Source organism: Cervus canadensis, chromosome 1 (assembly GCF_019320065.1).
Source record: "Cervus canadensis isolate Bull #8, Minnesota chromosome 1, ASM1932006v1, whole genome shotgun sequence".
In the NCBI taxonomy this organism is placed as follows: Eukaryota; Metazoa; Chordata; class Mammalia; order Artiodactyla; family Cervidae; genus Cervus; species Cervus canadensis.
The window spans coordinates 12,566,475-12,581,683 of NC_057386.1; the positions used below are offsets into that span (position 1 = coordinate 12,566,475).

The window sequence follows — 15,209 nt, forward strand, 5'->3', positions numbered from 1 at the left end:
GCTGCGAGAGGTAGCGCGAGGCCGGCGCGGCCGGGCACACGAAGCGACACCCTCAGCCTTCAACCTCCGGGCTGGTGACCAGGCCTGAGCAATCGGAGGTCGAGCGCCGAGCGGGGCAGGGCGGGGACCCGAGCGCGGACCTGGCTTGCTCCCCGCGGCGCACCTGCCTTGGCCGTACCCCGCCTCCCCCGACCTCCACGGAACCTGACGAGCCTCCGAACCTTCTACTGAAGTGTGTCCTTGCCCCGCCGTGCGTGCTCTATCGGGGTTTCCAATTCCTCCTAGAGTCTCGAAGCCTTCTCCCCGCGGTGTCCAAGCCCTCCTCCCAGGGTCTCCGCACCCTCTCCTGTGGGATTTCCAACGCTCCTCTCCCTGGGCCCATGCCACACCTGAGGGCACTGGGTCCTGTTGGTGCTCAGTATCTGTGAGGCCTGCTGTTTAGTTTACAACATTCAGTTTCCTGTCCAGTGGGCAAGAAGTAAGATCTTAACCAGTCCTGTCAAGATACCTAAGATTCTGAATGAGTGGGAATTAGCAGTGAGGTTCATTCATAAGGATTAAGTCTAAAGAAGGTGAGTAATTTATTGATACAGAGGGGGAAAAAAAAACCTGGACTCATTGAACAAGAAAAGAGATCTGCCCAACAGTCTCCAAACTGGGGAAATCAGATGCCATCGCCTGGCAACTTACCTAGAAGCCCAAGAGACTAGGACAATTGCAGACCTACCTACCAGGTTGTCTGATAACAATAGTGACAATTGACCCAAGTCTGAAATAATCATATTTCTATAGACCTTGTGCAGGAGGGAATCAAAGTAAAGAACTACACACTTGCAAGAGGGAATACTAACTTCTCACTCTCCTTTCCCTTTAGATTTTGCAGCAATTTACTTTGGTAAACAACTCTGAATGTGTCTGAATCAGGTAAGATGTCGGTGTTCATTCCTGCCGTAGGGCTATAGGAAAAGTAAGAAGATTTCTCTCTAAATACAAGGAAGCACACCCAGGACTAATACAGACTTCTTAGCTCAAAAATTTTTCTTTTAACTCTATTCTCTAGAAAATACATTTGGGTTATTGGGGGGGCGGGGGTTGTTAGAGTTTTCTTTTTTAGTATTTATTTTTTCAAAACGTAAAGCAACTCAGCTTTGAGATTTCAGTTTTTCAAAATGCTTTGTCTTAAACTCATCCACTTCTCAGATAGCAGTTTAGGTAATTGCCTTAAGAACTTTGTCATTGAGATTGTTTTGAATATAATTTATTTTTTTCAATCAAACTGGTTGATTTCTATGTGCATTATGTTATTGTCTCTGCTATATTATAAAGTCCCTAAGGTCAGGGATTTATGAATCTGCACAGAATGAGTAGTTTGAATTGTGGAGCTGAATATATGACCAATATACAGAGATTTTCTTTTCTTTTCTTGTCTAATTCTGTGTGTTTTATGCTTCATCCAGATACCTCCTCTAGTTTAACATAAACTAGTCAGCACTGATAAACTTGTGACTTACCTGTTTTTAAATTATCAATGGCCTATTTTAAATCCTAGACAGTTTTCTCTGACCTAGGATAAATTTTTACAGTTTCTCCCTCCCTGCAACCAAGCTGACTCAAACTCTAAAAATGCAAATTATTTTTAATACTATTTAAAGTAGAATAAAATTGAGGATCATTTTTCTACAGAAGCAGCATATTGTGGGGCCTGAAAAATGTTTAAGAGATATTTGCCTGTTTTCACTGGCATAGTATATATAGGATAAGACAGTCTTTAAAACAGGAGATTATTTTGCAGTCATTTGTATTATTGTAGATTATAGCCATCTTATAAGGAAACCAGTGCTATATGACAAGGGTCCTTGTATTTGAACATGAGTTTTCTCCTAGTTCATATCAGAATTGAAACAGACATTGGAAGGACATAACCCTGAATTTCTGCACTAGGAAGAAGTGCCCAGAAAAGAGATTTTTTAGTTATATGACTTCTCAAAAAATAGTGAGATGTCGGGTTCCTCACCATTTAAGATGCGACTAGTTCATCTGGACCTGAAAGGAGCCCCGCCAAAGGTCTGCTACCTCTCTGAGGTAAGAGCTCCCCTTCTTCTCTAGAGAATCACTTTGCCTCGGGTTTGGTTATGAAGTTGTGAACAGCGTTCTGTAGATACATTCTTGGAACACAACCATGGGTTCTGAGTTGAGGCGTGGTGGCAGCAGCATAGATCTTGTATTTCTCCCATATCCCCTCACAAAGCAGATAGCAACCAGGATAGCAAAAGGAAAAACAGAAAAGACAAAAACCCACAACCTCTGTTGTGAACCAAATCGTGTCTCCTAAAAAGATATGTTTAAATCCTAACCCCGCGGACCTATTAATGTGACCTGTGATTTAAAGATAGGGTCTTTGCAGATGTCTCTGACGTTAGATGAGGTCATGTGGGAACAAGGTGAGCTCTAATCCAATAAGTGGTGTTTGTATAAGGAGAGGGGACAATAGATACAGAGGGAAGATGACATGAGAACATAGGAAAGGTACCACATGAGGACAGAGGCAGAGACTAGAATCGATGCATCTGCAAGCCCAAGAGGGTTAAGGATGCCAGAAACTCACAGAATCTGGAAGAGACAGGGAGGATGCCCCTTACAGCCTGGGAGGGAGCATGGCCCTGCTGACACCTAGATTTTGGGCTTCATCCTCCCAAGCTGTGAGAGAATACATTCTTACTATTTCAAGCTCCCCGGTTTGTGATGACTTGTTATGGCAGCCACAGGAAAAGCATGTACTCTAAAACAAATGTAAGTTATAAGGGTTTCCCTGTGAATGCCAAAATGCAAGGGGCGGGGCCAAACCACGGACAGCTCAACACTCCTGTGGGGTTAGCAGCTGGGCAAGGGATGGTAGAGAAAAGATAAAAAAGAATTTAGGATCTTCCCTGGTCGTTCAGTGGCTAAGACTCCAAGCTCCCAATGCTTGGGGGAGAGGGGGGCCCAAGTGCGATCCCCAGTCAGGAAACTAAATCCCACATGATGCAAATAAGAGTCTGCATGCCACAACGAAGATCAAAGATCCCACATACCGCAACTAAGACCCAGTGCAGCCAAATAAATAAAAATAAATATTAAAAAAAAAAAAAATTCAGATGACTCCAAGACCAGGGAACCCACAAAATAGCCCAACAAGTAAAGGTAAGTCAGAAACTGGATGAGATGTCACTGGCTCCAAATTGAGGATGAGTGTTCAAGACCTCAAGGCATTCCAAAATACTCTCCAGAAACTTCTTCCAGAAGGACAGAATCCCACACTCAAAATGCAATGTTGGGAAAAGACTCCATCTTGAACTGGGGAGTAACACTGAGGTAAAGGAGAGAGAAGTTTTCAAATGCTGGAGGAACAGGATCCAGAGGGAGTGAAGACTGAGTGCTATGAAAGTAGCTGCACAAAGTCTGTAACTGCTAATCCTTTATGTAACAGCTGCAGAGGGAGCCCAGCTCCATCCCAAACATTAGAACCTGCTCTCCAAAATAGAAGAAAACACATCTCATTGTAAAATGGGCAATTAGAAAGGAGTGTGGTTGTGCCATACAAAAATACTGCCAGAAAATAGAGGACAATGATTTGAGTAACCGTGAAGGCGCACCAGGACCACGTGACTACAAAGCAGATGACACAGTTCTTTAATATTTCAGAACAAGATCAGAGATACTAAGAAAGTGATAGAAGCTATGGAAGAACAGCGTAAGTTAGAATTAGAAAAGCCCAGTCCCACATGCTGCAACTAACGACCCCCCTTGCTGCAGTGAGGATCGAAGATTCCCCCATACCGCTCTTAGAACCCACGGTAGCCAAATAAATATTTTAAAAAGTCCAGAAAGCAACAGCGAGACAAAAGTAGATTGTGAAAAGATTGCCTCCAGACTCAGGGATGAATTATAAGGAAAAAAAATCAGAAATAGAGACTAAACTAGAAAAAGGACAAAAGTGAATAGACACCATGGGAACCAGTATTGAGAAAGCAACGGCAGAAAAGAAAAAAAAGTCAAACATGAAAAGAGAAAAGCACGGTGACAAATGGATAGATGTGAAAGACAGGCAAAGAAGACCTAGTTTATGTGTAGCTGGAGCCCCCTGCTGCTGCCAACGGACAGAGTCAGGTTCAGACAACAATTTCTTATTCCTCCTGTTTCCGACGATTTGCTGAGTGGCTCCCTCAGGCTAAGCTTAGCAGCCTGTCAGCCACCCAGAGCACCAAGGATCTCTACCAGCCCCAATAGAAATGCCAAAGAGGCCATCCAATGGTCAGATGGCCAAAGCCTGCAAGGGATACCAGGAGCAAAAACACTACAGAAAATATGGAAATGCTGTAACCATTATGTTCCATTTGTGCAAGTGACTGACCTGGGTTAGTCTGACTCCTTTCCACAATCAGCCTCTTATAATTTGCAGTCAGTTATTGATGACCCATTTTATAAATGATCCTAGTGAATTATTGGTCCCAAGCTGATTTCCTTCTTCTATCCAGCATGTTTAAGAATGTTCCCATACTCTTGGGGAAAGAAAACTTTGAAAGCAACATCAGAGAGTGCTACAAATTGTGTAAAACCTGTAGTGGCCCTTGTCTGGGGGTGGTTTTATATTCTAAATACGTGAAGGAGCCCCCACCCCTGCCTGTGATGCCAGGCTAGAAGAAAATCTCAGTGCTGTGTACAGTAGATACAGCCCTAAAAGTCTTGGAGGATAGGAGTCCATGTTCTCTAGATAAAGGTGGAGAAAGAAGTGGGAGAGAACCAGGGCAGGAACCCCGTGAGCACAGAGGGACAACCTCTTTCCTCCTTCGTCTCCCTTCTCTAGGTTTCTTCCAGGCGCTCACCACTAACCCTCCAGAGCCCTGTAGGCTCCCATCGCCCCAGCCTGCCCCTTCCCTGTGTTCTAGGAGGCCCCCACGCTGCAAGTCTTATCCAGATGAGGTGCCATCTAACCCTGCTTGCCCAGCCCTCCCTCCCCAGCTAAGCCACCAGGAAGCTGCTATTCTATAGCATGCAGAAACCCCGTCCCTTGTGTCAAGTGAACATGTCACTGCATTTGTGTTTAGTTGGCATAACACAGAGTACACATATCAGGTGGAAAGTTTCCAGGAGAATTATCAATCCAAAGATCAGCTATAATCCATGTCCATCAGCTGAAAGAATGAGTCTGTGACCTGCATGTGTGTCATTTTCCATTCAAATAGTCATTTTTTCGTGATGTTTCTGTCTCCTCCCCAGATTTTCCCCCTGTTCCGTGCCCTGGGTGCAAATGGCGTCCTCATTGAGTATGAAGACATGTTTCCCTATGAGGGCCACCTGAGGCTGCTGAGGGCCAAGCATGCGTACAGGTACCTGAGCTGCCAAGCAGGGCGATGCCTCTGTAGAGAAAATGGGATGTGCAGGGGAGCAACATGGAGGGGAGGGGAGGGGAGATAAGAATTGTTAAACACATGTTTTTAATCATAAAAATAAAGCATGTTCACTGAAGAGAATTTGGAAACATTTAAAAGAAAATAAGCATCCTTATAGTCAAAGCTGTGGATTTTCCAGTAGTCATGTACAGATGTGAGAGTTGGACCATAATGAAGGCTGAGTGCCAAAGAATTGATGCTTTTGAACTGTGGTGTTGGAGAAGACTCTTGAGAGTCCCTTGGACTGCAGAGAGATCAAACCAGTCAACTGTAAAGGAAATCAACTCTGAATATTCATTGGAAAGACTAAAGCTGAAGCTCCAATACTTTGGCCACCTGATGTGAAGAGCTGATACATTAGAAAAGGCCCTGATGCTGGGAAAGATTGAGGGCAGGAGGAGAAGTGGGCAACAGAGGATGAGGTGGTTGGAAGACATCACTGACTCAACCGACAAAGTTTGAGCAAGCTTTAGGAGATAGTGATGGTCAGGGAAGCCTAACATGCTGCAGTCCGTGGGGTCACAAAGAATCAGACATGACTTAGCGACTGAGCAACAACGACCACAAATGATCCCCCAGAAGGAAGCACTGTGATATGTTTCAGTCTTGTCTATGGATGTGAAATGCATGGGGGACACTTTGACAGGTGTCCATGCAGGAGAAGGAGGGAGGGTCTTTAAGGCCCCAGGTGGGATCTTCACCAGAAAAGTGAGGATTAACGGGGAAAGGATCAGAATCAGGAAGGTCAGATAGCATGGTCGTGGGCATACCGCACTTGGCTTTAAAATTATGGGTATCCATGTAAATCAATAACAAATAGCCCAAAGGAAAATTGGACAAAGAACATTTTGATCCCCCCCAAAAGAAAGAAGTATATGATAATAATAGAACAATGAAATGCCGTTTTGGCCACCAAATTGGAGAAGCTTTTAAAACAAAATGATAGTGCTCTGTGTCCACGAGGGTGAGTAAAAACTAGCCTCCCACTGGTGGGCTGTAGAGCAGCCTAACCATTCTGGAGGACGCCTGGCTCCATGTGACAGAACTGCCAACACACTTCCCATTCCTGTGAATGGGAAACAGGAAAGGCGTGATCCAGAGCATTAATGTGGTATGATGGCAGAGGTATTCGTGTTTCTTCGTACAACAAATGTGTTCTGTTCCTTTGTTTTTAAAAGTGAAAAAGGTACCAGGGTTCCAGTGAAGCTTGAAAAAGGTATATTTAAAGATAGAACCTTATATAATCAGTTCATTTATAAAACTGGTTAACTTTAGAGATGGTTCAAACACGGAAATTGAGATGAATTTATAAGTGACAACTCAAGAGTAGAGTGGTCAGGGGCCCTTCCGGGATGGCATCCTCAGTAGTCTCAGTGGCAGGATGTTGACCTGGACGAACACTCAGGCGTGCTGACAGTGACTTCCTTCCAAGGGTTTTATCCATTTATAGATGGATAAACAAATGCATGCGTGCTCAGTCATGTCTGACTCCTTGCGATCCCATGGACTATAATCTGCTAGGCTCCTCTGTCCATGGAAATTTTCCAGGCAAGAATACTGAAGTGGGTTGCAATTTCCTACTCCAGGTGATCTTCCCAACCTGGGGACTGAACCCACGTCTCTTGCATTTCCTGCATTGGCAGGCAGATTCTTTACCACTGAGCCACCTGGAAAGCCCCAGTAAATGGGGTTACTAACCGCCTCAGATGAGCCACTCCACCTAGTCTTGGAACTCTATTAAAGGGGTCACCAGTCTTTTCTGTAAAGGGCCAGACAGTAGATATTTCAGTCTGTGCAGCCCATCTCATCTCTGTTACAACTGTTTGTGGGGTAAAAGCAGCCACAGGTGATAATAATGATTAGGCATGGCAATAAAACCCTATTTGTGGACACTGAAGGATGAATTCCATACAATTTTTGTTCTTTTGTCACTCAGTGATGTCCGACTCTTTGCCACCCCATGGACTGTAGCCCGCCAGGCTCTCTAGTCCATGGGGTTTCCCAGGCAAGAATACTGGAGTGGGTTGCCATTTCCAGGAGATCTTCCCAACCCAGGGATCGAATCCGTGTCTCCTGCATTGGCAGGTGGATTCTTTACCGCTGAGCCATCAGGGAAGCCCTCCCATACAATTTTTACAGGTCACAAAATGTTTTTCTTCTCTTGATCATTCTCAACAATTTTTAAATGTTGAAACCATTCTTAGGTCGCGGACTGTACAGAAACAAGCGGTGAATTTACCCTCAGGCCCTGTCTTCCCACCGTTGTTCTAGACTATGATTCCTTGTGTGGCCCAGTTTCTGGTAAAATGACTTTAGCTTCTTGTAGCGTTTGAGTCAGAATAGTTGGTAAGAAGTAAACTGTTACTTGATGACATAACAGAGCATCGTTTTCCTGAACTGTAGCATGGAAGTCTTCTCTGAAAACTTAAGAATACCTGTTGGGCTTTTCAGAGTTAGTGATCCTACTGGTTTCCTCAGTAAAGTCCCCCAGGAACCTGACAAGCGAGGATTGGGAGCCTAAATGGAGGCTGGCCTGCACCTCTTAGGGTGGTCTTTGTCTCTCTAGCCCTTCCGAAATCAAAGAGATCCTGCACCTGGCCACACTGAATGAGCTGGAGGTCATTCCCTTGGTGCAGACATTTGGGCACATGGAGGTAAGTGGGAAGAAGGGAAGTTACCTCGCACCCGGGTGTGGGGTTGAGGGGTGCACGGGCAGGGCCAGCCACCTGCAGGGAGCAGCTCAGTGCTGCATAGAGAGGCTCTGTGAACAGCTAAGGTGCTGTTGTCTGATAAATACAGCATCTAGGCCCTCTCAACGTCAGTTTCCATAGACTTGTTTTTCCTTTGAGTGTCCATCCCACTTTCCAGTTATTTGCATGTCTCAATTTTTGGTTGAGAACTATATATTTCAGATCATATGTTATAATGAATCTGACTTCTTCCCCCATGGGTAGTTGTAAATTGCCTGGATTTAATCTGTCTCCCCAGCTGTGTGTGGCCGCAGATGCCTCTGTTGGGTTTTTATTCTTTTTATTTTTTGCTCTTAGGGGGTTACTCTTCTGTCTTGACAGCTGGTGATTCCATGCAGTTTGGGCAGTAGTTGTGCCCAAGCCCGTAAGGCTCCACGTTGTGCCCCAGGGGCTGGGGTGCCACACTTAAGAGCTCAGCCAGTGCTCAATCTGCCATGGCTCTGCTTTCCACCCAGCCCTCTCGGGCCCGTGTGTGTGTGTGTGTGTGTGTAGCTGCAGAGTCTCTGTTTTTACCCAAAGTTGTGGCAGTCTTTCATGAACAAACATTTCCCAATTTGTTGTTCACCTTTGGTTGGTTTCTGGAGGCCTGAAATTGTTGTTTTTGACAAATGGTTCCACTTTGTACGTGTGTGTGTGTGTGTGTGTTCGGCAGTGTGGTGGGGAGTGGGTAGTTTGCCAGCCTCTTCACTTGAGCAAGAAGTCCACCCAGATGTAATTCTGCTGTGAAGGGAGACTGTCTTGTCCACTTTCTTACTCAGCCCAGTTAGAGGTGGAAAGGAGAAGGGCTGTTGACCAAGCAGCCAGGTTGCTCAGAGCCCTGGCTCTCATGCCCAGGGCAGCCCCGCTGGCCCCTCTGGGAACTCTAATGGACACGAGGCTGGTAGGGTGCAGGGGCAGGAGCCCAACTGCGGGGAGCTCGGGCGCAAGCTTCTCCCCAGGGTTGCCAGCTTTCCTATTGTCTCCCCGCAGTTTGTGCTGAAGCATGAGGCTCTTGCTCACCTCCGGGAAGTGGCACGTTTCCCCAATACCCTGAACCCCCACAAAGAGGAGTCCCTGGCACTGGTCAGAACCATGATCGACCAGGTAATGGAGCTGCACCCGGGCGCCCGGTGGCTCCACGTCGGCTGTGACGAGGTGAGTGCCTCCCCTTGCCAGCAGGCAGCTCCCCCAAGTCTGCGGCAGCCCCTTCTCTTCGCCTCAAGGTCACCTGCTCCCACCTCGTGGGGTCTTCTCTTAAACAGAAAAGTAGCTCCAGGGATAAAGAAAGGCTGGTTGAGGAGATGTGCCCCAGTGAGGGCCTTGGTCCCAGCTGACAAATGATCTCCTGTGGGCAAACCTACTGAGCCAAGCAGGGTGCAGTGGGGTTCAGGCACCCACGGGACAGCAGAGCAGCCCCTAGTTTACCGCACATTCATGTCCTTGGGGCCAAGGTGGCCATGAGTTTGAGCCGGTTAGTTTTCTCTACCTGAAGCAGTGCAGTTTCAGACAGTGAGAGAAAGGAAATACCGCTTTAGGGTCATGGAGTACTGGCTGGAAAGGCAGTTCCCAGGGGTGCCCCCTCTTGTCTTCAAGAAACACAGGGTCTTAGGAAGATTACGAGCCACCGAGCAGTGACCCAAAGACCTCTGCTTGTCTGAGCTCAGGCATCTGAGCTGGGACAGTGGTTTGTGGACATTTTATTCCAGAGTTTGATCCTCTTCTTCAAAAAAAACTTTTTTTTTTAAATAAAATACACGTAATATAGAATTTACCACTGAAAGCAATTGAAAGTGAACAATCCAGTAACTTTTTAGTCATTCTCAGTGTTGTGCAGCCCTCATCCCTGCCTAGTGCAGGGCCTCTCATCTCCCCACCCCCTCGCCCTCTGCCCCTGCAGCCATATCTCCTTTCCATCTCTGCATTATCCCCCCACCCCAGCACCCCATAAATGAAATGCTGCTCCATGCGTGCATTCACCTTCTCCAGCTTCATTCATCTACGTGGCAGCTGAGTGATATTCTAGAGTGTGGACAGGCCACACTCTGTTTGTCCATCTTGTATTGCTGGACATCTGGTCATTTTTACCTTCTGGCTCCTGTGGTGCTCCTGTGCCCAGGCTCAAGGGAGTCTTTGAGCTGAGTTGGGGTGTCAGTGCAGAAGTCAGGGCACCCTTCACTGCCCCCTCCCCATGGGCAGCTGCCCTGAGATTCTCCCAGGCCACAGCATGAACCCATGGGTGAGAATGTATGGTCCTGGGGCCAACCCACCTGTGTCTCCTCCTAGGTCTACTACCTTGGAGAGGGTGAGACCTCAAGACAGTGGTTGCAGCAGGAGCCCAACAGCAAAGCAGGGCTGTGTCTGTCCCACATGGAGGCGGTGGCCAGCCATGTGCGGGCCCGGTACCCCACCACAACACCCCTGATGTGGGACGACATGCTGCGGGACATCCCTGAGGACCAGCTCTCAGGTTGGTGGAGCGCGGCCCTGGCGGGCGGGGGGTGGTGGTGGTGCAGGTCACACTCAGCAGTGGGGCTTCCTGGTGCCACGAGGGGTGGATGCCGAGTGCTCCGAGCCCCCAGCTGCTCAGGAGAGACCTAGACCCTGTCATAGAGCTGCACTGAAGCTTCTAGTTCCAGACCACTCCGTTATTAGGACCACTTTCACGTGTTTCTCGTATGACAGTGCTGTTTCCCTAAAAGGTCTTGCAGGAGGGTGGTTGTGAGAGACCTGACCTGGAGGGTAGCATGAGGCCCTGGGGGGGCATCGACCATCAGGAGCAGGGGATGGGTTGCGGAGCAGCGGCCAGGGGATGAGTTGCGGAGCAGCGGCCCCCAGCAGACCATGAGATCATCCAGTGCTTCTAGGGCCCTCAGCCCCACACGCCTGCATGGCCAGCCCTGTAGGGGCCTCCACTGAGGTTCACACTGGCTGGTGGAGGGACGCAGAGGCCCCCACCAAGCCCAGCAAGGCCCAGCCTGAGGCTCTGGGGTGAGACGGGGAGATTGCCACGAACGCTTCTGCAAGGTCCAGGTGTCCTGGCTGCAGCCATTACCACATGTGGCCACTTAGGTTTTAATTCACTATAAATAAGTCCGCTTAGCAGTGCATTCCTGCTGCACCTGGGCCTGCCCCGCGTGCAGACAGTGCAGCTCCCTCTCTTGAGGGAGCTCTGGGGCCGCTGGCCTGGGGCTCGGCCCTAGCAGCTCCAGCAGTGTCCAGTCACTTCCAGAGCTGACTGGCCTGGCGGCTGCAGTGTTTATAACCAAACGCTTAGCGTAGTACTGAGTCTGTACTTAAATCCATTTTAATGCAAGAAAGGAGGGCTGAAGGGACCCACCCTCATGGCCTCTCTCCACTCCCAGGGTCGAGGGTGCCGCAGCTGGTGGAGCCTGTGCTCTGGGACTATGGGGCTGACCTGGACATCCACGGCAAAGGTCAGTACCAGAACGGAGCCTGCCGGTCATGGGCTCCTCTTGGTTTTCCACCCAGACAAGCGAGTGTCTCAGGCTTCGCAGCTACACCTCCTCAGGGCCTGCCACTCACACTTCTTACTTGCTCACCCAGCGCTCCTTGTGGAGAAGTACCAGAAGAGTGGCTTCTCCTGGCTCTGGGCCGCAAGCGCCTTCAAGGGGGCCACAGGAGTGAACCAGAGCCTGACCCCCATCGAGCACCACCTCAGAAACCACCTGCAGTGGCTGCAGGTGGCGGGCAGCATGCCAGCGGACACACTGCGGGGCATCATCCTGACTGGCTGGCAGAGGTGAGGCCACGTGGGCCCCAGGGATGCCCTATAAGTGGCTCCCGTCACTCAGGACACATGGCCCTCCTCAGCCCATCCAGTCTGGGCCTCAGTTCTTCTCTCCTTCTGTCAAGGGGAAGCAGCCAGCACTCTGAGGAGGGTGTGGGAGGACCAGCCGCTCAAAACAAGCCCCTTGAAGTCAAGCCCCTCACACCACACTGCTGAGGGGATGCGGCTCAGGGTGTTAGCGCTCCGGGGCACTGGCCCTCCTGGTGCACGCTCTGTCTGCACCATGCGTGTCTCTGTGTGTTCACACCACCCCGGCCACTTTGGGAGAGGCGTGAAGACAGACCTCAGCTCATTCAGAATTTCACACCATCTGAAAAGTAGAGTTACAAGTTAACCCCTGGTCCCAGGCAAGTCCTGGCCTCAGGTCCCATGCTGAGGGGGAGGCCAGGTGACCCCAACACCAAGAGCAGGAGGCCCTGACCCCACGGGAGGCAGCTGGAGGCAGGGCTGACTGCTGACCCTCAGCCCGCCCTCACAGGGCTGAGTCAGAGATGAACTCCCAAGAATTTCAAGGTGGCAGCTACAGAGCATCAAGCCCAGGCAGGTCCCTCAGGGTGGGATCCGAGTGTGACTGCCCACACACCCACAAAACCAAGGAAGCTCAGGAAGCAGCAGAAGCTTCTCAATCCCTGTCCTGTCTCGTGGTGGCTCATGCCCGAGCATCCGCTGAGTCCCTCTCCCGCGGACTTAGGTATGACCACTTCTCCGTGCTGTGCGAGCTGCTGCCCGTGGGAATCCCGTCCCTGGCCGTCTGTCTGCAGGCGCTGCTGCACGGTATGGTCCCCTGCTCCTCCCAGGAAGCCAAGTCCCGGGGCCTCCGACTACCACCTCCATTGGCTGGACTGTGGTCTTCCAACCCTTGAGGGCGAGGAACACACCATGGCCCTGATTCACCTGCCCACCCACCCCAGTACAGCCTGGGTCTTCAAGCCTAAACCCAAGACAGAGGCCAGGAAGGTAGGGGGACGGGCCCTGCAGGCAGAGGGAGCCCACAAGAAAGCTTATCATAGACAGGGTGCAGGAAAGGGCCCGTCCTCACTGGGTAAATATCCTGAGTGCCCAGTCAGTGGGTGTGGCCCCCAGCGAGGGCAGCTCCCTCACTTCTGGTTCTCGTGGGAGCAGCCAGGTGCAGGCAGAGATGCTTAGAGATGGAAGAAACCAGCAGACATGCTTGATGGCGAAGCCCTGGTTATATAAACTCCCATTCGAGACGAGGTGGGAATTTAATTGATGATGTATGTGGTGTTGGAGCAGAAAGATGTTAAGGTGGTTGAAGAAAGTGAGGACTGAATAATGAACACACTTAGGATTGTGCTGAGCCACAAGGATGTGGAAGGACAGATACCAGGACTCTACCCTTTTCTAACCTTCCCGCCTTGGGCTCGTCCATCCCTGAGGTCGGCATGTATGTGGCTGGACGTGGCCAGCGGTCCTTCTCAACTACTTTGCCCACCACCCACGCCCAAAGGCCGGGAGGTCCAGCCAGCACAGGGTCCAGGCCACCTCCTCCAGAGGCCCTTCTGACCTCCATCTATGGTTGGTTTCAGGAGACTTTGCTGAACATGTCAAAGCAAGAGTGGAGAACTTTCTTGGGGTTTCAAGCCTGGAGGAAATGGATTTTAGGAGGTAACACCCTCACCCCCTGCCCTGCCTCTCCCCTCACATTTGGGCCCTTCCTTAGTACGTCGGCTCCCTGTGCAGTGAGGGCGCCAGCTCCTTCCCTGGCAGCGACATCCTGGCCCTCGTCATACAAGTCAGCCTCCATCTGTGCAGCTCCGTGGACGCGCTGCTGGAGAGGGACAGGTGAGCAGGCGGGGGCGTGACCCCCACCACCTCCTGGCAAGGCAAGGGCCAGCTAATACTGCAGGGAAGCTTCCTGGGTGGAAAACAACTTTTAAAAGTCTCTACCAGCTTTTCAAAGGTCTTATTTTACAACCACTGAGGCTGCCTTATGAGCCACAGTGCACCCACCTATGTGTGTCGATTTGCCCCCTGCCCCCTGGCCCCCACTCCACTGCAGGTACGTGACCGGCTGGTTCAGCGCCTACCATCGCAGGAGGAAGCTCATCCATCCCGTCATGATCGAGCACATCCAGCCCCAGGCACTCAGGTAGCCCACGGCCCGCCCTGCTGTGTCCACCCCCGGGGCTGCCCACCCTCCACTGCGCACTGGTAGCCTTCTGGACGAGGTGACTAGGTATCACAGCCACCGACTCCTGGGTGACCTGACTGAATCAGCTGTGCCCTTAGGTGTTAAGAGAAGCTGGGGCATTCCTGCCTGAGAGGGTTGAGGGTCACCAGACGCCCTGAGCCAGGTCCAGGGCTCCTGGTAGGACCAGACTGCCTAGGGCTGTGGCCGCATGTGTCACCATGGGGACAGGGTCCCAGCCGGCCCTCCCCACCGCTCCCCCAGCTGTGAGCAGAGGCCAACACAGACTGTCCCCACTGAGTATAAGATGCCTTCAACTGTCAGGGCAGGTTCAGGCACCAAGAAAAACCCTGCCAGCCAGTTGTGAGGTGCCTGCTAGTTTCAGAGGTCAAACTGACAGTCACTCATTGATTCCCAACAACCTTATGAGGCTGGTGCAAAGGGCCCAGTTCCATGGATGAGTAAACTGAAGCCCAGGATGTCCTGACCTGTGGGGTTCTGGAGGCCATGAGGTACTCACTGGGCAGGCTCACTGTCTCACTGGTCCTCAGTCTCCTGGCCAGGTGGGACGCCCTCGCAGGGGAGCTGGAGGCTGCCCTGCAGCGTGTCTTCTACCCGGACACGGTGGAGGAGTGGCTGGAGGAGAACGTGCACCCCAGCCTGCGGCGGCTGCAGGCTCTGCTACAGGATCTGGGTGAGGCGGCCGGCCCCAGGCAGGACTCAGGTCAGGACCCCTGAGGGGAGAGGCCAAGAACAGGCTTTCAGCAGCCCAGCACCCTTGTCTAGCTGCACCCGGCCCCATGTGCCCCTCCTGAATCCTGGACAGCCATGCCAGCGGGCAGCAGCCACAGAGTAAATATGGAAGGAAAAGGCCCCTGGGCCTATGCAGCGATGAGCATTAGAACTTTCTTTTGAAATAAAAAGGAGAGTGGAATCCAGAAATCATGCTACTAGGAATTCAAAACGCTTCATTACTACTCTGGCCCGGGCTGCTTACAGTGGGGCCCTCACAATGCTCTGGAGACCCTTCTCGCCCAACCCAGCTCCCAAGGAGAAGAGTCAGCCAAATACTCTCCCTCTGGTCCTGGAGCCTC

The 15,209-nt window shown here is 50.6% G+C and overlaps 1 protein-coding gene across 2 annotated transcripts; it reads left to right on the top strand.

Moving 5' to 3' along the window:
• Positions 1-57: 57 nt before the first annotated feature.
• On the top strand, positions 58-15,057 carry HEXD (hexosaminidase D). 2 transcript variants are annotated; one of them, XM_043464154.1, is made up of 14 exons: positions 58-572; positions 875-924; positions 1,942-2,082; positions 5,257-5,366; positions 7,996-8,083; positions 9,149-9,313; positions 10,442-10,625; positions 11,521-11,592; positions 11,723-11,918; positions 12,658-12,740; positions 13,514-13,592; positions 13,668-13,769; positions 13,987-14,076; positions 14,537-15,057. In XM_043464154.1, the coding sequence occupies exons 3-14, from the start codon at positions 1,999-2,001 to the stop codon at positions 14,574-14,576; spliced, it is 1,293 nt and encodes a 430-aa protein (XP_043320089.1). In that variant the 5' UTR covers positions 58-572; positions 875-924; positions 1,942-1,998; the 3' UTR covers positions 14,577-15,057. The 2 variants fall into 2 exon arrangements, with proteins under 2 accessions (XP_043320089.1, XP_043320080.1); XM_043464145.1 differs by having other exon boundaries at positions 14,667-15,057.
• Positions 15,058-15,209: the final 152 nt, after the last annotated feature.

What these genes read in the sequence shown, in the direction of transcription:
- HEXD (XM_043464145.1), top strand. Translation starts at nt 1,999, where the DNA reads ATGTCGGGTTCCTCACCATTTAAGATGCGACTAGTTCATCTGGACCTG. An exon ending in AGACATTTGGGCACATGGAG is followed by an intron (nt 8,084 to 9,148) that starts GTAAGTGGGAAG and finishes GTCTCCCCGCAG; the next exon opens with TTTGTGCTGAAGCATGAGGC. An exon ending in ATCCAGCCCCAGGCACTCAG is followed by an intron (nt 14,077 to 14,666) that starts GTAGCCCACGGC and finishes ACTGGTCCTCAG; the next exon opens with TCTCCTGGCCAGGTGGGACG.